We start from the raw sequence: 25,581 nt of genomic DNA, 5'->3' as shown, positions 1-25,581 counted from the left end.
TGCTGCATCTGACAACGCCCTATGTCACACGGCCAGTTCCATCGCGGAGTTTTTATTTTCTCAAAAGGCATTCTCGTTGTTCCATAGCCCCCCTGTTCACCTGATGTGAGTCCTTGTGACTATTTTCTTTTCCTGAAATTGAAAAAGACTTAAAAGGATGTCATTTTGGGACTCTGGAGATCATTCAAAAGAATGTGACTGACATGTTAAGGGCCCTAACAGGTGAAACATTTCAGCGTCTTACCAAGACTGGGAACAATGACTCCGCTGGTATACAGCTGCCAAGGGAACTACAGTGAAGGAGATAATATTGTTGTTTGAAAATAATAAAATTTTTGGTAGATAAAAAGTCAGGCTAATTACTGTTCTCACATACCTCGTTTCAACATATTGGTCACATTCTACCTCTTTAGTGGCAAAAGTTTCAGGTAGACGCATCTTCGCTTCTATCACCATCAAGATTCTAGCTGGTGTAATTTCAATCTACCAAATATGAAACTATATGTTTGCATCGCTAATTTTCTTAAAGTGAATGCACTGGCGGAGCGCTGTTGGAAACCTCATCCAGTTGTCCTGATTTAAGTTCTTAGTGGTTTCCCCCACCGTACCTGAGAATGATTATTGTTGACTGAAATATGGGACCTCAGGACAATGGTTTGTGACCATAAATTTGAAATACAGAAATAGTTTCTTATTCACCCAACCACGCAGCGGAATGCCGAAGTGGTCCTTCAAAAAGGCGAAGACGATGTTTCTACCCCTTTCTTGTCGAATCTGAGCATGTTCATCTCCTCCCATGACCTCGTAGTCAAAGAGACCTTAAAGACCAATTTCCCTTCAATTGTCTTTCTTATTATTTTGTTCTTTCTTCTGGCTCTAACTGATGGTTGAATCAACAGTGTAAGTTGTTGAAAGTTCGTTGAAATTATCTTTATTTTAAACCCTGGATGAACTGTTTGAAATATTGAAATAAACACATACAACATTATTTTTAGGAACACAATGTGTCTTATTGTTTGACACACAATTGCCACATTTATGTGGATACAATATATTTTTGAGCCCACATGAATAGTTTGAAGTCTTAAAAATAATCAGGTATCACGTCATTTTTAAGGAAACAAACTGTCTTGTTATTAATCCACAGTTCCCACTAATTTCATAGAATTAACTTCGTTGAATTAACGCAAGCCAAAAGAATCAGCATCGCTGTTTTTTCTCTTCGACCTACCGGTCCTTTATATCCTTGATGTTGATTTGTAGTAGCTGAGCTCTACACCTGTAGTGCACCGACAATAACACAGCACGTGTCAATAAAATTCTGCTGGGATGTTGACCACATTGTCAATAGAAAACAGTCCAACGTTTCTGCCTCTGTTGCAAGAGGCCTCCCTCAGGACTGAGCTACAGTCACAAAGGCCATGGAAACCTACGCTTACATTTAACATAGCACGTGATTTCTGATTCGTCTTCACATTGTCCATTACTTTCGCGAGGAAATGTGCGTAGCGCTTCTGACTTGTGACTGTGAAGCACTTCAAATTTTTATTCTCTTCTATCTTTCCTGTCTCGTAGAACGTTCTTTTATTAGGTCCCACATAGTTCTCACTTTCCGACGACTTACGATTATTTGCAAGTATTTCGCAGGCCGATTATCTACATAGGACCCAGCTGCACATCTACTTCATGTATATCTTTCAGAAGGGTTTTTGTCGGCTTGTTTCTCTTGGAAGTCCGGTTAGAGCGACGAATTACTCTTCGGTAGTGCTTAATGCATAATCAGCTCTTTGTCATTGCTCTAACTTATTGCTGCATCTCCGAAACTATCACATGTCCGCTGAAATACATTTGTCGTTTAAGTCACCTCTCCAGACTGCGACGGTTACCACGTTGATTTCTAATAAACTAGTTCTGCGGTTATTGTGTTCTGCAAACATCGTAGCACTTTTTTCACTGCCTGTATTGTTCGTCTCTCGGATTGCTGTCGAACTGGCTTAAATAAAACTCCAGATACCGTAAACTATGTTGGACTCGCATTCGGGAGGACGATGGTTCAAATTCCCATCCAGCCATCCAGATTTAGGTTGTCCGTAAATCATGTTCGACGCGCATTCGGGAGGACGATGGTTCAAAACCCCATCCGGACATCCAGATGTAGGTTGTCCGTAATGTATGTAAATCGCTCCAGGCAAATGCCGGAGCGATTCCTTTTCCATATTCTCGGAATCCGAGCTTGTGCTCCATCCATAAAGGCCGCGTTGTCAACGGCACGTTAAACACTAATCATCCTTCCTTCTTTCGTAAATCGAATTTCTAGTCAGTCGCTGAAGCTTCTGCATTTCAGAGCATCCCACTCGTTGAGCTTGCCTGCGTCTGTTCTATTTTGTACTTTTGTAATTGTAAGAAAACATTTTCACAAATCTGAAATCTTCTCCAACATCTCTTACTTCGGTTTCTGAACGTATGATTATATTCATTGTCTTTATGTTGCCTTTATTGGTGATGCTGCATGCCATCAATACCAGGAAGTTCAATGGCTGAGCAGAGCATCCTTAGCCCACATAAGAACTTGTCACGTTTACCATTCAATCTTCTGTTGAAGTGATGCAATCCCATAGGTGCTTCTTCCAGGTCTACAAAGCCACTTGTTTCAAATTTCCTCTTAATGTGCTATGCTGCTGAATCCATTTTGCAGTTCTTAGCTGGCTATTATGATCACTAAGGTGCTCTAGTATCATTTCTGGCATCCATGACGTTAGTTAGCTAGTAAATTAAATATTTTACACATAAGTTCCAGTATTTCAATCGAAATGATGTAGAATGAGACAGTAAGTTTCGTGTATGTGGTTTGTTTCTGTTCATATCTTCATGCTCGGCATTCACATATAGGCCTAACTAAATAACACATTTGGATTAAAATGAGTACAGTATATTTGTCTTTGTCACTACTCAAGTTCCCCAAGAAACAAAATTATCAACAAAGTAGACTCTTCTAAATTATAAATGTTATCACTGTTTAATTAAATATTCGCCTTCAGAGTAGAAGGTGTTATCTGGGAGAAATGATTTGAGATTTGATCTGAAATTTGTTTTGCTACCACACTGATGCTGTCTCACATTTGGAATAGTATTAAAGATTTTTATGCTACATACTGAACTCCTTTCTGAGTCACTTAGAGCTTTAGCAATGACTAACGTAGGTCATTCTTCCTGCCACTATGCACTCTCTTACTTCAGACCAGGTGTGAACACCGTCATATGAAAGATCACTGTGAGTGACATGAAGATGCCACATTCTCATGTGAGACAATGGTATCAGCATGAGACAGGCTTTCAGCGGGGCTGCATTGTGGGTCTCCATTTGGTCAGCTGGTCGAGTTGTGCAATATCCCGACTCCTCAAGCAATTGGATAGGACAGTGTTGGAGACCATGGGAACATGAGTACAGGCGTACTCATCAACAAGGTTCTGGTCGACTATGTTTGACCACAAGAGAGGGTTGCCGTATTGTACACCAAACATATTGTAACCCCTTTACATCGTGCATGCCATCTGAAAACATACTGTGAAACATTCTCTGATATTCTGCACTCTTCGTTGGAGACTAGCAGCAGCCAGACTAAGGAATTGCCATTCCACGCATAGGCCGCCATTAACATCACAATACAAATAGCTGTGTTTGGAGAATTGCCATGACTGTGAAGCGTGGACTGCTGATGAATGGCATTGCATTGTGTTTGGCAATGAATCATAGTTCTGCACAACCCTGGATGATTATAATTGGCCAATATGGTGGTGACATGGGAGAGGTAACATTCTTCCAATGTTTCGGATAGACTCAGCTGTTTCATTCCTGCCATCATGGTGTGGAGCGCCATCGGGTATGTTATCAGGTCACAGCTGGCAGTGATTCAGGAAACTCTGATGTAACAATTGTACATCACAGACATCCTGCATCCTCATATGTTTGTCACATCTCATGCATCAGTGTTGTGGTGCCACATTTCAACAAAGCAATGCTTGCCCACTCACAACACATATGAACTTTGTGTAATGTTGAGGTAACTCCATAGCCTGCACCATCAGTGATCATATATGATCACTTATGATAGAACATATATGGCATCAACTCGGAAGTCAACTTCATTCCAGTGTCAACATCCAGAATATTAATGACAAATTACAATAGTTATGGACCAGCTTGCCTCACAAGAGGATACAATGGTTGTACGACACACTTCCAAACTGAATTAGTGCGTGCATGCAGGCCAAAGGGGGTGCAATGTCACACTGGTAAGTGGGCTCATTCTTCCAAATTCTGTGTAAATGTGACTAGATTTGGTAATCAGTGAAATAATAACATGTACTCTCTCAATGCTTTAAGTTTCATTTTGTTTCCTCTTCCCTTTCTGGGCACTTCACTTCCTTTATCTGGCAGGGGGCATACATTACAGCACACGCCTTGTAATAGACGTTACGTCTAACATAGAACCCAACTCTTAGAAAACCATGACATAAATAGTGGAAATAGTAATAGCTATGGCAGAAGAAATGCAGTTTGTCAAACATAGTAAAGTTGCAGGCAGGTAGATTTAAACTCCGAGCACTGGCAGCAATGTGTGTTTGAGAAGGTATTGGGAGAAGGACAAAGAGAGGAATGCAATAGTACACAAATAGTGAAGAGAGGAGAAAATAAGTGTATTTCAGAACATGTGCAGGCAGCTAATGCATGTGTGTACATGTGCTGATGTAATGTGGATTTTGCACGCCTCTTTCCAAATTATCTGTAGGTACTGAAAACTAGAAAATGGCAGTAGAGGTGGAAATCATTTGATTGTTTGAGATATGTAGACTTGTCTAATACTTACTGGAAAATAAATGAAGCCTAATGTAGATTAATTTAATAATGCCTTCATTGGCTTCATATGTCAGCAAACGAGGATATGAAACTAGCTGTCATGCCTCCAGTGTCTACAATCTTACTTGGTGCCACAGTGCAGGTTCACTTTCTTATTGCAACCCAAATGGAACAGATTGTGGAAAGTTCTACCTCTGCAATCTAAGCAACATCAGTCACAGAGTTTTTTCAACAGTATGTTTTGCTTATGTCAGGATTCACAAACTAATCTGAATTTTTTTAATTAACAGTTTCCTTATGTAATCACTGAGTGACTAAGTAGATGGCTTGTAGATAGCCAAGTTAGAACACAAGAACTGTTTGATAAACATGATTTTGCAAATCACCTTCAATGAAAAATTACTTCTACATTAAGGATTTCAGGAGCATGTGTAGGACATCTTATTGTTTTGCTGCTTTTTCTTCTTTTTTTCTTTTCTTTTGGTCATCTGAAATGAAAGGTCATAAACCACAAATTTGTTGGCAGCTTCTGTTAAGTTACATGAGATTGAAGAGCTTCTTTGAAGTACTGTCACTGTAAGTGAATCTTTGCTACAATTAGACAAAACAGCAGTCTGTGGAATACTGACAAAAGAGTAATAGGATATCTTATTTATCTTATTGTTTTGCTTATTAATAAAAACTACTTTTTTTTTGCCAATAGCTTCTATTATATTATGAGTCTGAAGAGCTTCTTCAAAGCATTGCCACTGTAAATGAATCTTTGTTACACAAACATGAAGCATGAAAAGAGCAACCAAGAAAAAATTCCAAACACTGACATCAGCATTATTTACTAGATTCCAGATGGTGTTATACATAGTGATTTCCAGGAATGGGGTACAATAAGAAACTCAGTTCATTACCAAAAAGGCACTGAAGTATAGTCTGATGTGACAAATATTAATAAATGGACTGTGTAGTTTAATCATGACAGTGCTTTGCTGGCCCCCATGGATAGGCTAAGGAAGCTGAATTTCAGTACGGTAGCACATGAATCATACTGCCAAGGATTAGTACCCTGAGATTGCTGTCCTTTTTCTAAACTGAAGGATGTCCTTTGAAGACTTTGCTGTGACAGCAGTACGAGTGCAAAATAAAAAATTCTAAACTCTGTACAGAGATGGAATTGAAAACAATGACATTGTGTTTTTGTTAGGCTGTTACATGCTACACAACAACGAAGTCAAGTGCCAACTTCATCTGTGAAATAGCTTTGCTTATGTAGTTTTGTAAGGTGATCATATTTTATGTGTTTTATTCACATACTGGAAACCATTTCATTTCTCACCAAAGGAAATTCATCCAAAGTTGGTTTAGGTGTATCAGTACTCCATTCCTTTATTTTCAACAGTTAATAATTGGGCTAATGAATTCAGTCACACCATATATAAGTAATACTCAAAATCTCTAGTTACAAATCCTAAGCCAGTTATCACTGTGTGGAATTTAACATTCTAACTTTTGGGTGAAACCTTTAAACCATGCAGAGCATTTCTAAGTTTACAAACTTTACCATCTATTTTATTGCAAACATCCAATAAGTAGTTCAACATAAAAGCCTCTAGCTACCTCTCCATAGAGAAAATCACTACAAGCATCCAGCTGATAAATGGGAAAGCTATTATCATTGCAGAAAGCTAGAAAAAGTCACACTGAAGCTAATTTTGCTACTGTACTGCATATTTACAAATACTTTGCTCCTTGTTGGAAACCTTTAGCTATAAAATGAGCTTTATAAGAAAAAACAACATTACCTTCTCATTTCTTTTACATAGAAAAATCCATTTAGTGTCAACAACATTCAATCATTTGGCTTGCATACATAATTCCATTTATTATTTTCTTCCAGGGTTTGTGATTCTCCTTCTATGGCATCTTTCCAATTTTCAGCATCACTACAAGACATCAGTTCAGTGTAGGTGCTTGAGTCATCATCATTATGTGCTGTCAAAAGGCCCAACTTAAAATCCCCTAAGTAATTTGGGTGTTGAGTATTCAATTATAAGGCCTCTCATCCTCATCTATATTTTTCCCTGCATTTTCAAAAGAATCTTCTCCATTTTCTCTATGTTCATTAATTTCTAGTTCTTCTCTAAGCTGACTTCTATTTTCTTCTGCAACTGCAATCCTCATTTCTATACCTTTCTGCCCATATGATTCTGAAACTTTATCTATGTTCTCTTCATCACAAAAATAATGTCTTATTCTATTACAGGGACACAAGTTTTCTTCTCCCTTTCAGATACTGCTGGTGGCAAGAAACTACATTTTGATGCACCTCAGTTTTCTTTGTGGAAGGTATAAATATTCTGTACCTGCTCACATCAGCATCATAATCCTAAATAAATCTTGTTTTGGGGTCTAGTTTCAGTCTCTTTTCTGCAGTACAAGGCAGACACATGAACCTCAAGTATTATCAAATCTTATAAGGATAATTCTCTGCCATAAAGGTTTCAAAAGGAGTTTTATCTCCCTTAGGACTTGAACTTGTTTGATTTAAAATACAAGCTGCAGTGGTAGCTGCTTCAGCCCGGAAATGATTGGACATTCTGTAAATCATTGGATGAGTAGCTTCAACAAAGGGGTGCACATTTCTCTTTTAGCTTTTACATTTTGCTGTGGAGTGTACATGGTGCTTCTTTAAGAGTTATGGCCTTTTCACTCAAAAATGTGCCTGAATCAGTATTTGTAAACTCCTGTCCATTTTCATTCCTTACAACTTTAATTTTTAGACCAGTTTCTCTCTGCATCGTCCTTGACCAACCCTTTAACCACATCCTTTTGTTTCATAAAGAATATTTTACAATAATCTGAGTAATCATTCTACAAAATCAAAAAATATCTTGATCCTCCACTCTTCACAGGTGACAAATTTTTCAACAAAATCTGCGGGACATTAACTCTCTCACATGTGTAATGCTCTGATGGCACAATTTCTGATGCCAAAGACTCCAGTTTTCAACATATTTTGACAAATGTACCACACCAAAGTTCATTACTCATGCGCGCGCGCACACACACACACACACACACACACACACACACACACACTCTCTACCGACACTGACCAATGAAAAGTTACCAGTGTCATTACTGTCAACTATAGAGTGTTTTTTTTCTGCCTACATCAACCACTAACAGTTCTGATTGTGTTCCATTTAAGGAAAACAACATACAGTACATTTTATTGACATGTTTATATAATGCATAGTTCCCCTTTAGTGTTCAATAATTCACATTGTTCCTTGTTTGACACTAAACATAAGCCTTTGTCCAACATGGTTCCTACCGAAAACAGATTGAATTTCAGTTCAGGCACAAAAAAACACTCCACTAAGTACTGTTTTGGTAAACTTAACCCATTCCATGCATACAGTTCTACAGTGCTGCAACCAGTCACATGAAGAAGTTTACTATTACCTACAGTAGCTTTGATTGAACTTTGCACGCTGTCCAGTTTCTTAAACAAGTCTCTCATATTGCACATATACTCACTAGCACCTATATCCATGAACCAATAATATTCTTTGTCAGCTCCTTGACTGATAAAAATTGAGGCATTTACATCCTGAGATTTTTGCCTTCTTTGAACTTCAACAATCGCCAGTCTGATGTCAGATGACCTCTTTTCTTAAAATAAATGCAGCTTCTCATTTCTCACTTAGCTTTATTTTTACAGTCCTGCCTGCTCACACTGGCCACAGCTATATCTGGCCGATTGAACTGATTGTTTCTCTCTTCCTTAGTAAATAATCTTCAAGTTAACTCATTAGGTGTTGGCTTCTCAAAGGGGATGGACTCCCATGCTAAACAGAAAACATTTGTACCTCTGCTGATGACAACAACTTGGTTATTATCATTTTATCTGAAAGTGGTTCACCCACTTGCTTCAGTTGGTGTGATTTCAGTTGGTGTGATGACCCTGAGTCATCATTACATTACAGTGAGAAAACTTTTTTGCTAAAGTGGATAAATGCTCACCGCAAACTCTTTGTATTATGAGATCTTCGGTGTAGCCCACATGGCAGCTGACCTTGTCCATGCAGTGGGTGAGTGAGTGTTAGCAGTTCCAAATAGTGGAAAGAATGTCTGGATTTCTAAAAATACATGATCTATTCTGTTTGATATTTAAGATTACTGTAAACATCGTTACATTTATATTAAAAAAAAAAAAAAAAAAAAAAAAAAAGTTCAAATGTGTGTGAAATCTTATGGGACTTAACTGCTAAGGTCATCAGTCCCTAAGCTTACACACTACTTAACCTAAATTATCCTAAGGACAAACACACACACCCATGCCTGAGGGAGGATTCGAACCTCCGTTGGGACCAGCCATTTATATTCTATATCCACAAACATCTTCAGGCAGCAGAATTACTTGAAACATTTCATATGATCTACAGGTACACCTTTACCCAAAAGATATTCAATGGTTGATTCCACATTCTTCCAGTCAGGCACTTCCACATAAAACACATCAACTCTTACATGGGAGCTAATCACTTCTGCAGATACTCTGAACATATTTCATAGAATGCAGCATCTGCCACAGTGAATTTTTTGCTTTCAGCATTCTGTCCATCTTTCAATTTCTCTTCCAATAGAGCTTTCACTGTTATGCACACAAACATATTGGCCTTACAGTCAGTGAGTTTGTTATCAACAGACAGTAAGTTTCCAAGGATTTCAAAAAAGAAATTAGTTTTTCTATCAAATCGTGATGTGTGTGAATGAGATATGCTAACAGGTTTTTGTAAATGGTATAGATAGATCTTGCTAATTTCATTTTCAAATAACTTATTAATGATTGTAGATGACTTTTATTATGAGAGAAAATATGATTTCAGAGAAGTTTCAAGAAAGTATTATGTATAAACCTTTGTGTTCAAATGTGGTACTTCTTTGCAGTAACTAACATATGGATAAGTCCGTTTACCCCTGGGTGTAATCATAACCACCTAGTTTTGCTATAGGATAACAATTACCTGTACACAGTTTCGAGAAATTCTTAAAATTTGTGAAGTTTAGTTGTTCAGACTGCATGGTTCTGGAAATATTGGAACTGTTTGAAAATTATACTTTCACTATCTATCTCCAGTGTGCCCATACCTTGATGAATACATGAGCTCAACACCTAACCCCAATCAAAAGTTCTGTCTGTAAAAGTTTTTTTATGGCTTTGAAGAAATGTTTTTCCTTTCTGAATCCCAACACCTGCCTCCAAACAGTTTGTTACCACTATCTCCTGTGAATACTATACATTTACCCAGAAGCCCCATGTTCTGGAGAGCACTCCAAAAACAAAGGGACAGTGTCTGCAGCCAAATTAGGTTATTGATCCAGATCAATTAAATTGGATTGCAAACAACTAGTTTTCTAATAAAAGTAGTGAATAACAATTGGGAATGTTTTCACTGGTCCATGGTTACCGGGACTGCTATTGGTAGAAATACCACAAGAAGTTATGTCATTATCTTCTAAACTCCTTGCAACACTTTTAACAGAATCAGGAGCAATTACTGAGTTTGTTACTGCTTTTGTTTTTGTACTTAAAACTTTTTTGCATCACTGGAATCTGGAATAAGGGATTTTATCAACCTAATTGTTCATTCCATAACTTTACAGCTGTTATAAAGCTTCACAATATGAGACACCAAAGTGTCTTCAGTGGCACACAGTTCATCTTCTTCTTTACAGCTTGAGTTAATGAAAAACAATTTATTTTGAAGATAATGCTTTTCCTTGGGTAGCTCTTTTGAGTTTTTCAGACTCCTGTGTGTTTGTAAATTTCGTCCTTTACTTCACTTTTGAATTCATCCCTGCCACATTTAAAACAAGGATACCATACTTTTCTTGCAATTTTATAATAAACCAGCTCTTGTAGGGATACTTGTCATTAATTTAATAGCTTATCAAACATCAGTTCACTATCAAAACTGCAACCAAACAATGACTGAGAACATATGTGCACTATGTCATAAAACTTATCTCAGGGGTATGGGGAGAGATGGGGAAACAGAACATGGTGCAGGGGAAAGAATTTCCAACATCTTACTTAGCACTTACAACACAGGCGTGGTTCCCACTCCTTAACAACACCCTGCTGTGGCATACATTACACAAGATAGTTATGAAGTTTCAAGAAAGTACTGTGTAAAAACCTTTATGTTCAAATGTGGTACTTCTATGTAGAAATGAATATGGGATTAAGCTTGTTGGTACATAATTATATAACTAAGGTTGGTAACTCTGGCTACAGCATGAAGTTTGCTGACAAGTAACTATCATAACAATGCAATGGAGGTATATATTATATGGAATCTTTAACAGCTGTGTATTACAGCACTCAGTTTTGGTAACATGGAACACTGTGCTGCAAATTTGTTGCATAATTCGCCTCTGCACTAAAGCAAATCAAAATCCCAGAATTTTAACAAATTTTAAAATTCCTTCCAAATGCAAATTTCAGGGCCCAAAAAGGGTCAGAAAAAATCCAGACACACAGAAGCCCTACTGTATTCCACAAATTAAAATGTGTACAGAAATTAAATGAAACAACAAATTAAATGAAACAGTCACTGGCGACCAGTAACAGTAAACTTGTTGTTTCCTTTAATGTCAATAACAGCCACGATAAAGCCTAACATAAAATGTTCGCATTCAAAGTGTATGGAAACCTCAAGTGCTTTCCACATATCTCTAGACATTCCACAGTCACATATTGCATTAAAGGAATTTTGGCTTATAGTTGTGAAAAAAACTGTGCAGCATGTTTGCTGTATTTGTTCATCTTCTGTAGATGGATTTCATATGCCAGGGTTGAGGTTCATCAAACTGTATTTACTAATGAATGTTGACTTCATCTGTTGACACTAGTACAACAATTATCTTTGACTACGGCACTGATTAATAATGTTCATCTGCAAGTATGCTCATTCACTTGTGATTATCTTATTTGGCCAAAATCATAATTGTCTTGTTTGGATGTTGCCCAGCAAACTCTAGTGCAAGTGGTAATCCACTAAAATATTTGAGGATACTCCATTCAGCACTAATGTACTGCAATAAGCATCTAAAATTTTGCTTATAAGTTATGGCAACACACACAAGCTTACAGTAAATCTGGACCTTTGAATACAGAAAAAAATGTAAATGTACCCCCAATGTTGATATGAAGAGCCTACTGATGTGTCTCACACACCATGATCCTTGTCACTGTTAGGAATAAAACTCGTTCCAATGTTAATACTTACAACAACAATTGGCGTAATAGATTTTTGTATATTCCAATGAATGGTTAAATGAAATAAACAACAATACTTGCCATCTGAACTTCACACTTGCTTCTTACAGGTATCAGTAAAGAACTCTTGTTCCCTAGAGATGAAATTCTACAACATTTAGAGCAACCACAGTAAATGTCTTCATATAACACTCGAATATTCATAAAAAAGATTGAAAATATGTTTATAAAGTGCTATATTTTGTACTTCTAAATGAACAACTTTTAAAATTTGTTTCAATTCAATTAAAAGCACTCAAAGATACAAATCCTTATGACTGTAGTACAGTAATCAGTAACTGAGATTTGATATTTCAGGTACAATGCACGAGGTTTTGATTTAAACCGCAACTTCCCAGATTATTTCAAGCAGAATAACAAACGAGGGCAGCCAGAAACAGATGCAGTGAAAGAGTGGATCTCTAAGATTCAGTTTGTGCTATCAGGAGGTCTACATGGAGGGGCACTTGTAGCAAGCTATCCATTTGACAATACACCAAATTCGAGTAAGTTTTAATGTAGCATGTACTTAATGGTGTGTGTGTGTGTGTGTGTGTGTGTGTGTGTGTGTGTGTGTGTGTGTGTGTGTGTGTGTGTGTGTGTGTGTTCAGTTTAGACTTTTTCAAGTAAAAGCTACAGTGCTGTAACAGAACACATTCATTCTACAATACATACCAGTAGTAAAAATTTAGCTGTAAGTTCTTATTCGTAGAGCAGTAATATGTATACACATGTGGTGTGAGCAAAGGGCAATATTTTAAGGGCAAACAGAGGCTGTAGAAATTTGTTTTTGAAATGTTAGAAATGCCACCTGGAGATTAAGTCGGTGACTCTTAACATTTTATTAGATGACACAGTTACAGTTTTATTTAGAAGTCAGTCTGGACATAAACATGCAAAAAGAATGGTATTTTAGGTACATGAAAATAAACTAACTTGAACTTATGTACTCAAGAAATAAATCATGCTTGTAATATCACAGATAATGGTACAACATTATCAATATGTTTAAAATGTAGCAGAATGATTTATTACATTCTATTTTGAAGTTATTGTTGCTACTCAGTTAATACAGCTATTCTGTACATATTAAATTTGTTTTTCTCTGTCATACATCTTCAACATTCTAAAATCATGCATTACTAAGAAAGACAGATTGTAAAGGTAGTGTACACAAAGAATTTAATACCAGTAGTTATTCAGAGCAGGTTTTTCTATGACCAAGTAACCTAACAATTCACATTATCAATTATTCCATTGAAGGAGCTGGGAAATGAAAGGAAAGTAAAGAAGACTGTTGCAACCAAACTGAACCGTCCACATAATTATTGTTCACTGTCAGAAGATCTAGGTTCCAGATCTTAGGCAACTGAACTGCTATCTGGATACAGTTGTTAGGACTTGGATGACTGTCCAGGATCATTTATTTTATTTATCCATTCATTATATACTATTCCTTCAGTTAGTAAGATGATTATCTCTTAAGTTCCCATACATGCAACTGCATTTCAATGTGTAAGAAATATTAGCAAATGTATTTTGTTAAATAAAAATAATTGCTCAAAAGTGAACATTTAAAGAGCATTAGTAAATTATTTATTTTTAATTGCACAATAAAATATAAAAGATTGAATAAATCTAAAGATAATCATAACTTTATTTTTAAATTATTACCCACCTTCTATCAGAATGTCTGCTCCAGCAAGGCAATCATTTTCTTTTAACCAAAGGGGAAAATAGAATAGTAGTTATCAACAATATTATTTATAAATTATGAATTCAAAAAAAATTGTTTCAAATCTCAACTCTTTTTTTGTAATTTATTGTTGACAATTAATGCTGAAATTTCAATGCTTTATTCTTGCTTCACAAAGGAATGTGTAGATCTTCCCCACTATGTGCAGGTGAGTTTGACTTGCACCAATGAATCAGAGATTTTGAACTGTGAATTACATAAACATTATAAGGCTACTAACCTCAGCATTTTTTTTTTTGTTTTTTGAACTTGGCCAGTGTATTTGCTTAAATTAGGTCAACTCATAGTTATTTTGCATACAGCAGTATTGAGTTATAGTAATATTCACTACATTTTTTGTTTTGTTTAGATGCACAGATGTAAATTATAACTATAAACTCCTATTTAGACATCTACGAAAATAAAATATCATAAAACATTTTACCATTTAAATACACAATATCCATAGATCTTACATAAGAGCACTTTTTGGTAAACTGCAAAACAAATGTACTAAATATCTGATTAAGCGCAGCTTACAGAATTTCTAACTATTCAAATCTAAATGATAAAAGGATAATTTAATTTATAATCTACAAAAAATAATATTCTTCTCATCACGTGCTCTTGTTGAATATTATTTCATTGTAAGGTTCGAAACCAGTACATTTATGTGTGCAAATGGAGAGAAACAGCTGAATTCCACATTTATAACTTATAAGACGAAGTGAGTATTAAGAATAAATGGTGATTATCATAGGATGAGATTATTAAACACACAGAAATAGGAAAACAGTTGCCACAATACAAACAGCTGCATCAAAAACAGGACAAAGTAGTTAAGATAAAGTATGCGGAAATACTGCTGGATAAGGCTTATATGTCGAATAAAATAATTTACAGAACTGAATCATACAGAATTACATTGTAAGTCTAGTAACAGTAATATCCAAACACACATATTTGACACTGAGAGTAACTTCAAAGAGATAACACACACTACAGTCAGTTACTGTACTGATTATTCACACACATTTACCCCGTCTCCCCCACAATGCAGAGCACTTGGAATGTAAGGAAACTGAAACTTTATTTGCCAACTGGCTGTTGTGTGGGCTGGTAACTATGACATCAGTGCAGCTGTTGGATGCCATGATGGTGTGGCTTCTGACTGATGGAAGAGGGTGGTAACCATAGGTGATGTCTATACATCTATCTCCTGATAAGGTAAGACTTATGGCTTCAGCATGGTGTCTTGTAGGGGTTAAGATGTGACCCATGCTGGCCTTTGTCTTTCTGATTTTTTGCTAGATCTGTATGGTGTGGTCTCATCAGAACATTAGGAAGGATCCAGTGTATGATGTTGGAAATGGCTATCTGACGAGATATGTAGAGAGCATGATGTGAATACTGTTGTCCAAAACTTTGTGGACAAGAGCAGGATGTTTGCCATGGTGCAAAGTAGGTAGGGGATGAATCTTGGCTACATGGTCTCAGAGTTGTGGCAGTTCTACCATGGATAGCAGTGCAGGTGTCAGACAGCTTGCCAGAAAGTGTAGCAGCTCCACACACACTACCTCTCCTAATGATATACTCATGTCTAGCTTTCACTCTGTGTGAATCTGTAAAACGACCAAGGGGAGGGTCTCAGACTATTTTTCATGGTGGCACATGAGAGTTGTCTTTAGGGTCTGCAGCCATATTTGTATCATTCCATTGCTGGCAGCATGATAGTTTGTTCTATGATGATGCTAGATGCCACACAAGTTGGACAGTTCTTGGAACAAAACATATTCAGATTATCAATCCTCATCTGTGGTGACACAGAGGGAACAACTCAATCATGCTGTCCAGCTGACGATGAAGATTTTTGCTGTTGTGTTGGCAGAAATGTCTATGATGGATATAGCTTGTTATCATCAAGGAAATCTGTCTACTGTTGCAGAAAGATGTCTCAGTCATTTGTAGGTGGAAGCAGGTCTACAAGATTAATGTGGATGTGGGCAAATCTTTGCTTGACCTTGAAACTGCTCGATGTTGGTGTGTATATATCATCATACTTTGCATTGCTGGAACTGAATAAACAAAAATACCCATGTATAGTTACCTTTTTTAAAAAAAATCAATGGCTGCACAAATGATCAACCAGAAGCTAGTGTTTGCATTTGTGTGTGATAGATTGTGAACACTATCCAGAGCAGCTTTGTGGAGTTTAGGCAAAATGTCTTGACTTCTGCTGAGAGACAAGGAATTATAGTGTTAAATTGGTACCTGGCAGTAGAAGTTGCATGAGTAATAGTCCTGTGGAAGGGCTGGCCAATAAATGCAGTAGTTCTGGATCTGCAGCCTGAGTTCTTTGTAGTCAATGGTATTTTCCAAACACAGATATGAAAAAGTATTCAGTCATGATCTTTTCTACTCCTTTCATGTGGTAAACTTCCATCATGAAATAACTGACAATCCCTGTGTGTCTGAACTGCCAGGACAGAACACTAGTAACTAATATTCTGGAAAATGTAAACTACCGGTTTATGGTTGGTGAAACTGTCCCAGAGTGAGCTTCAGTTTTTGTACAGAAATATTGAACAGCTTCATAAATTGCAAGCAGTTTGCAGTCACACAAGCTCCACTGCTGTTGTGCTAGTTACAACTTTATGGAAAAAAATCAATGGTTGCCAATGTTGGTCAGTTATTGGTGTAAGGGATGCATGCATCACTATTGAATAGGGTCTATCACCATTACGAGAGGCACAGATGGCAAGTGGCAAGAGAGGAACATGGTACTAGTTAGACTCAACTGAAGATTGCAGAAAGTTTTTTCCATCCCTGGGGATTACTTGAGGGATCATGGTATCGTGTCCTGAGAGTGCATTTGTATAGCTGTCATTATTGGGAGGTGGTGATGATAAAAGTTGATCATTCCTAGGAAACATCATAATTGTTGGTAGTCTGTCAGCTTCAGAAGGGCTTGTAGATTTGCTGTCTTCCCTGGTAATGGATGCAAGCCATCTGCCAAAACTGTGTGTCACAGGAAGATTACTTATACACACAGCAAACAAGGTTTTGCATCACCTCGGTCCCTAGAGTTCCGGAACCTGTACAGAAAATTAGAATAGAGATTAGCGTAAACATCATTTCAACCCCTTTTTATTGCTCATGAAAACCACACATTGTACCACCATACAGCAAGACCTTCAGAGGCGGTGGTCCAGATTGCTGTACACACCAGTACCTCTAATACCAGTAGCACATCCTCTCGCATTGATGCGTGCCTGTATTCGTCATGGCATACTATCCACAAGTTCATCAAGGCGCTGTTGATCCAGATTGTCCCGCTCCTCAATGGCGATTCAGCATAGATCCCTCAGAGTGGTTGGTGGGTCAAATCGTCAGTAAACAGCCCTTTTCAATCTATCCCAGGCATGCTCAATAGGGTTCATGTCTGCGGAACATGCTGGCCACTCCAGTTGATGCTGCCGATATGGTTGCAGTATCGATTGGAGGAAGGCATTCACGTATCATACAGCCATTATGGCGCCTTCCATGAGCACCAGCAGCGTACGTTGGCCCCAAATAATGTCACCTCAAAACAGCAGGGAACGTCCACCTGCTGCACTCACTGGACAGTGTGTCTAAGGCACTCAACCTGACCAGGTTGCCTCCAAACACGTCTCCAATGACTGTCTGGTTGAAGGCATATGTGACACTCATCGCTGAAGAGAACATGATGCCAATAATGAGTGGTCCATTCAGCATGTTGTTGGGCCCACCTTTACCGTGCTGCATGGTGTCGTGGTTGCAAAGATGCATCTTACCATGAATGTCGAGAATGGAGTTGCGCATCATGCAGCCTATTGCGCATAGTTTGAGTCATAGCATGATGTCCTGTGGCTGCATGAAAAGCATTATTCAACATGATGGCATTGCTGTCAGGGTTCCTCTGAGCCACAATCTGTAGGTGGTGGTCATCCACTGCAGTAGTAGCCATTGGGCAGCCTGAGCGAAGCATGTCATGACAGTTCCTCTGTATCTCCTCCATGTCCGAACAACATCACTTTGGTTCACTCCAAGATGTCTGGACACATTCCTTGCTAGAGCCCTTCATGGCACAAAGTAACAATGAGAATGCAATGAAACTGCAATATAGACCATCTAGGCATGATTGAGCTACATACAACAAGTGCCGTGCACCTCCTTCCTGATGGAATGATTGGAACTGATCAGCTTTCGAACCCCATTCATCTAATAGGTGCTGCTCAGACATGGTTGCTTACATCTTTGGGCAGGTTTAGTGATATCTCTGATGTGTGTACTTTGTCAATAATGCACTTCTCTTCATTCAGTACTATGCCGTAGTTATGTAGTCACTGACCATTTGCTGTACATCATTTGTGTAGTTGGGCATTTGGAGAGAACACCTGAAAGTCATCAAGGGTGTGAAGTAAAATGCACTTCATCCACAAAATATTTACATGTATGTGTGGCATTTTTTAGATAAACTGGCACAAATATAAATTCAAACAGGCTACAAGTTTCCTTTCTTGTGAATGAGGTGCAAAGGCAAAGACCACAACCTATTGCAATAGTGGATTATCCCAGCTTTGAGCATTTCTTCAAATATGGCCATTGTTTCTTTAGGCGAACTCATATGGGATTCGGTAAGATTGTCTGCCGCGAGTAATAAGTGTGATGGGCAGGGGCACTATGAATGTAGTGTGTGGACATAAAGGTGGGAATGTGGGTCTGACGGGGAGCATGCAAGGGATAAATCCCTGCAGTCGCACTATCTATCCTCTGTGCCCTCGGTGGCTCAGATGGGTAGTGCGTCTGCCATGTAAGCAGGAGATCCCGGGTTCGAGTCTTGGTCAGGGCACACATTTTCAACTGTCCCTGTTGCTGTATATCAATGCCTGTCAGCAGCTTTAAGGTGTTAATTTAATTATCATTTCAGACTACCAAGAGACTTGTTCAAGACATACTATCATGGAAAGCTGCATTAAACCAATCTTTCAACCAAAGAACTCAACAATAACAACTGCCTAGAAATGAAATGTCACTGATCAACCCACATATTAAGTATGTATTCCAAGTTGTAAGATACCGTACATTATCATGTTCTCTCAAGGATTACTGACATGATTATCTCTTTCACTGAGGAATTAGATGGATGTTGTGAAACTAAGTGCAACAATGAGGTGATAAGAAAAGGGGTGAAACTCATATGTTTGGTGCCAAGTGATGTCATCTCAAATGTCTCCAGGCCAATGAAATTCATAACTGGTCATCTGCACATGTAGAAAAGGATAAAGATGACACACTTTTCAAGTGAAAGACTCCATGGTGTTGAGCACAGATCATTTCCTAATTTAGTATACTAAGCAGTGACGTAAAACATGTATAATTTTTCAGGCTTTCCTGTGAGTTTGCTGACATTCTTGAGTTGTTGACTGGGCTGCCAGATATTATCAACTTCATTACATTATGTTCTGATGATGTGTCTTGTTGCCTTCACAAGGTGCTACCTGAGATTCATGTAGCGCCCAATAAAAGCAATGAGTTCCATCATAAAAATATCACACAAAGAAGACAATACCCAGCAGCACTCCTGACAGTTAAATAATATCAACATAAAACAAACAATTTTGTATACTTTCTTTCACCACTGCCCTAGGGGAAAAAATGATAGCTTTACAACAATTAATATATTGCCTTCATGAAAAATATGGTCCCATAATTTTATAAATGTGCAATGTGATACAAGTTTAACAACTTAGTGATTTTTAATTGTGCAGTACAATAGTACTAATGCTCAAGAGGGTCCATACAACAGTTTGTAGGGAGGAAGGGGGGGAGGGGAAGTGATCTAGATGTTGGGGTATGCAGTATTTTTAATATTTGGAAGATGAATGGTGACACAAGTAGCCACATAAAAGTTCCAGATCTGATCCTGTTAAAAATCTGTGTAATACCAACTTTTTAATCATTTTCTTGAAAGAAAAATACCTGAGTACACTATATTTTTCCTTTCTCTGAGAGTGAGGTGGTGCCGCAGTCCCTCCTTGACCCCACGTATGGATGTCCTTGCTGATGCCATAGCAAATACTTAGAAGTTAAGAAGTTCCTGTAACACCTCTTATTGTGTAGAGAATGATGTCAGCACTGAAAATATATTCTGTTTCTTGTAATTATCATAGCATTCTGTTTCTTGCAATTATCATAGCATTATGCTTGACAGATGATCCTCTTAGCTATAAATAAACTGATTTTCATCTACCAAAGAGAAAACTTTGTTCATAAATCTACTTCTTTTACATAGGTTTTGTTTTTTAATTCTTGTCTTTTTTGCAGTATGAGGGCTCCATTTACAAAGTTTTGAACCCAGTTTCTTTCATGATTTAATTATGTCACATAAACTAAAATTAATGATCACTGTTTTCTACTGACAATAATAAATGCACAGAATCACATCACTATCACTGCTTTGGAAATAGTATTTTCTGACTTTTCTGTCTGATGAATTTTTATGGAAAGGACATACTTACAACACAAAAAAATTTTAAAAAATGTTCCATGACTAAATTTTATGGCAAATTCTAAAGAATACATGTGCAATGTTTGACCCCTTTACAGTCCGCAGCAGTATCAAAAATGCTGGAATGGGACTTGCTGCTGTTACTGGCAATCAGTATCTTGCTTCTGGTGAGCTCAAAAACATTAGAATGGGTGCATGGGTTGAGGAAGCTCCTTACTGTACATTGACCCTCTAAGCTGATTTATAACTAAAAGCTTTCATTTTGATTTGGTTGATTTTTGGAGTTTCTTGATTATAGAGAACTTTTATATATTCTAAGGTATCCACCTTGTAAGCATGTTGTTTGTGGTTTAATAAAGTTGTAAAATATTGACTTCCCTACTCATTCACCTTATTGTTCAGATAGTTGTTGCCTGCATTTAGAAACCATAAATTACTTGCCACACATGTGTGACCTCCACCTGCTGGAAAGCTTTCTAATTCTGGCCTCCAAAAAAATTGTATTCAGCTCACCTTGTCTGTCTTCATCCATCAACACATGTATGTTCATTTGATTGTATATAAGGGCAGACAAAAACATACACACACATTGCAATGTTGGCAGGGTATACATTATTTTTGCATTATCTCTGGTCATGTTTTTAAATATAAATTGCAAATGGATAAAAAAACTTTCTGAAAGGGTTCAAATACTTTCATTTAAAATTGGTAGAAGCTTTTATATCAAGAGTTAAATAATTTATAAAACAATATAGGAGTCTGTAAATCAATTACAAAATTATCTATTTATTTTCCCGGAATGTAGGAAATCAGAAGTAACTTCAAGGCAGCCAGCAAAGAAATATTTTAAACAGTCAGTGACAGCTTCTTTTGTTTCTTTTGCCTCTCTTTCAAAGAGAAATATTAATCACGCTAACTACTAAAACATTTTTGTTACAGCAGAGGACTCTAGACAGGACTAGGTGCATGTTGTTTCAGTTCAAAGAACAAAATTGAAAGTGTAAGAATTCCATTTAGCCAATGTTTTCATTTTTCCAAAATGATCACTTCTATTTTCTACTTTCATTTTAACTGCCACAAGCTTCAAACTGCACAGTCTCTATAACATATGCATTGAATCTAGATGGATTGTTGCAGTTTCTGCAGTATATGGATTTGTGAATCATTTATGTGTTTGCCATTCTGATTATTGCTGTTTTAAAATGTTTTCTTGTGGCAGTGACAAGTTCCTGTGGGACCAAACTGCTGAGTTCATCAGTCTATTTTCTTGTGTTTAAGCCTTAGAAATAAAGGATTTTTTTCTCTTCTTGTTTCTACCAAAGTAAGCCTTTGCATTGCTAAATGCTGTTTTCCTTATGTTTGATTACAATGTGCTGTTAGAGCAAGGGAGTCCACTGAATAACTTATTTACAGTGAAAAATGTTTCACACAAAAATGCTTGGCATGAAACCTAGGTTACTGTGAAATGATAGTTTGCTCCCAAAAAAATAATATGTATTTTTCCCTCAGCAAAAAAGACTTAGTTTCTCAAAACACTCCTGCTTCTTACAGTTGCAATATCACCAAGAATTATTAGCTTATTTTTGTTTTCATTAGACCCAAATAAATTAAAATGGTTGCTACTGCAGCTACAATACTGCTTGTCTTTGAGTACTGACATTGTCAAAAGAGCCCATTTTCCAGTGCAGTGGCAGAGAAATTGGAGTGAAAAAAGAGCAATGTTTTGCTTAAATTAAAGATGGACTTGCTTAAAATGGTTGATGACAGAGGTTGAAAATGAAAATCTGTAAAGAGTTAGGCATTGCTAACTCTACTCTGTTGATGGTAATTAAAAACTGAGGCAACTTATGGCAATATTTGAATGTAGTATATTGAGGGCACTAAGAAAATGCATGAGAATGGCTAAACAAGAAGATGTAAAGATATGTTGTTTTTTATATTCAAGCCGAAAGGTGTCATGACCTACAATGCTGGAAAGATAAACCTGCTGAATAAATGGGTACAAATACTGAATGCCCTGCATATCTGGGCTGTTTGTATGTTTTTGGGGAAATAACGCCTATTGAGTTAAAATACATTTGTGATGAAGCTAACCAAGTTTTGTAATACTTGACTACATACTAAGTGCAATCTCCATTGCCTTCAGTACTGAACAATATAAAATGAAAAATGTCTTCAGCACTGCTAAAACTTGCTCATTTTACTGTTGTTTAGCTAAGAAATCTTTTACTCTAAGAGACAATTGTGTTCAGGAAAGAGGGAGAGGGGGGAACCACTAAGAAAAGAATTTTGAAATTTGCTAAGTAGCAATTTGGACATATTGGAGAAACTATATTTATGTTTACTGGAAAAGTTTAAAATTGCAGAATTTTAAATAGGCATGAATATTACCTGTTGAACATGTGGTGAATAGAAAGATGCAGGTGGTGGCCACACGTACACTAGTTGGATTCTCAGTTTGGATAAGTACTTTTACAATAAGTGCATGAAGTTGCACTTATGGTTGGTAATTTTGTAGTGTGTACCTATATTCTATTAAAAGCTATAAAGCGTATATATTTGCCTCTAAACACTGCATGTACTTTACAAACATGAAGTCAAAGGATTATAGAAAACTTTAAAGATTACTATCAAGAATCAACAGATACTGGAACTGAACCTACTTTTAATGAAGTGTCCATGAAAGTTTCCACTTTATTAAAGTATTCTATATACACACATCAAAAAACGTTTTGCGTCACCCCAGTTCCTAGAACTCCTGAAGATAGGCATTGACTGTGAATATTGTAACACAAACATAGTTCTTTTAACTGTTCAGAGATGTCCCTAAACCTGCCCAAAGACACAAACAACCATGCATGAGCAGCGCCTATTAAACGGCAGGGGTCTGACAGGTGATCAGTTCCAGTCACTCCACCAAGAAAGAGGTACATGGCTCATGTTGTATGTAGTTCAACCATGCATAGATGGTCAACACCACAGCTTCTTCATGTCCACATTGTTACTTTGTGCCAGGAAGGGCTCTCAACAAGGGAAGTGTCCAGGCATCTCAGAATGAACCAAAGCGATGTTGTTCGGCCATGGAGGAGATACGGACAGACAGGAACTGTCAATGAAATACCTCATTCAGGCCACCCAAAGGCTACTACTGCAGTGGATAACCACCATCTACAGATTATGGCTCAGAGGACCCTGACAGCAATGCCATCATGTTGAATAATGCTTTTTGTGCAGCTACAGGACGTCACATTACGACTCAAACTGTGTGCAATAGGAGCATGATGTGCAACTCCACTCTCGATGTCGATGGTGAGATCCATCTTTGCAACCATGACACCATGCAGCACAATAGAGGTGGGCCCAACAACATGCCGAATGGACCACTCATTACTGGCATCACATTCTCTTCAGTGTTGAGTGTCGCATATGCCTTCAACCAGACAGTCATCAGAGACATGTTTGGAGGCAACCTGTTCAGGTTGAATGCCTTAGACACACTGTCCAGCAAGTGCAGCAGCCCTGTTGTTTTGAGGTGGCATTATGTGGGGCCAAGGTACACCACTGGTGCTCATGGAAGGCGCCATAATGGCTGTATGATACATGAATGCCTTCCTCCAACCGATACTGCAACCATATTGGTAGCACATTGGCGAGGCGTTTGTCTTCATGGATGACAATTCTTACCCTCATCATGCACATCTTGCGAATCACTTCCTTCAGGATAATGACATTGCTCGACTAGAGTGGCCAGCATGTTCTCCAGACATGAACACTATTGAGCATGCCTGGGATAGATTTAAAAGGGCTGTCTATGGACGACATGACCCACCAACCACTCTGAGGGATCTATGCCAAATTGCCATTGAGGAATGAGACAATCTGGACCAACAGTGCCTTGATGAACTTATGGATAGTATGCCATGACAAATACAGGCACGCATCAATGCAAGAGTACGTGCTACTGGGTATTAGAGGTACCGGTGTGTACAGGAATCTGGACCACCACCTCTGAAGTTCTCACTGTATGGTGGTACAAAATGTAATTTGTGGTTTTTATGAGCAATAAAAAATGTGGAAATGAAGTTTATATTGATCTCTATTCCAATTTTCTGTACAGGTTCCGGAACTCTAGGAACCAAGGTGATGCAAAACATTTTTGATGTGTGTAGTATCACTGGATACATTTGTTGCAGTGAATGATGATATTTGTACAGCCCCAATTATGATTGAGAGATTGTGCACAGCTCAAAAGATCACATCTATGACAATGGTGACAAATTTGACAGTGAAATCAACATCTGAGTTTCTGTCTCCATTCCATAAGAATCATGGATCATCATGAAAAGTATCCACAGTTACTTAGATATGCCTTGGAATGGCAAAATGAATTAACTGATTGACAATATCTAATAATTCTTCAGCTTTTTTGTTGATTTAGAAACATGAATAACAATGCCATACAATTTTTTTCTGATATTGTCACTAGTTACATAAATAAAGAAGTACTAATACTAATCAGGACTGGAAATTGACACCAGTACTTCATGAGATGTAACTGAGCACCCCATCATGAACATCATCCTGCATTAAATAGTCTGAGACATTAGTGCTGATGATGTTGTTGTTGTGGTCTTCAGTCCTGAGGCTGGTTTGATGCAGCTCTCCATGCTACTCTATCCTGTGCAAGCTTCTTCATCTCCCAGTATCTACTGCAACCTACGTCCTTCTGAATCTGCTTAGTGTATTCATCTGTATTCATCTCTTGATCTCCCTCTGATGATGATGTTCCCAAATACATTTTGGGTTCAGTATTAGTCTTGGTTATTTCTGAAAGGTTCACACTGGATCACAGCTCTAATGTCAATGATCTCCCCAGGGAAAAAGCAGGAAGTGAAATCACCCATTCCTCACATTTTGTACAATATTCTGACAAGAAAGTAACAAACAATGTGCCTCTCTTTTCCTCCTGGAGAAAATTAAAATAAAATAACAGTAAAGACTGATTGCCCTTCATGGGTCACCACACACCACTCACTTCCTGCCTTGTCAATTCATCATGTAAAATTATGTAAGTTCAGTCATGTATGTTTATCAGTCTTAACAACATATTATATAAAGTATCTCTCTTCTGC

The 25,581-nt window shown here is 37.6% G+C and overlaps 1 protein-coding gene across 2 annotated transcripts in view; it reads left to right on the top strand.

The window, feature by feature from the left end:
- Nucleotides 1-25,581, top strand: part of LOC126171596 (carboxypeptidase M) — a 307,417-nt gene that overhangs the window by 203,733 nt on the left and 78,103 nt on the right. For both annotated transcript variants that reach the window (XM_049920812.1, XM_049920813.1), the window contains exon 5: nucleotides 12,501-12,688. In XM_049920812.1, coding sequence (XP_049776769.1) covers nucleotides 12,501-12,688 — 188 coding nt within the window. The remainder of the gene's footprint in view (nucleotides 1-12,500; nucleotides 12,689-25,581) is intronic.

Source organism: Schistocerca cancellata, chromosome 1 (assembly GCF_023864275.1).
Source record: "Schistocerca cancellata isolate TAMUIC-IGC-003103 chromosome 1, iqSchCanc2.1, whole genome shotgun sequence".
Classification (NCBI taxonomy): domain Eukaryota; kingdom Metazoa; phylum Arthropoda; class Insecta; order Orthoptera; family Acrididae; genus Schistocerca; species Schistocerca cancellata.
The sequence above is the reverse complement of the archived record's forward strand: the minus strand, read 5'-3'. Positions and strand labels throughout refer to the sequence as shown.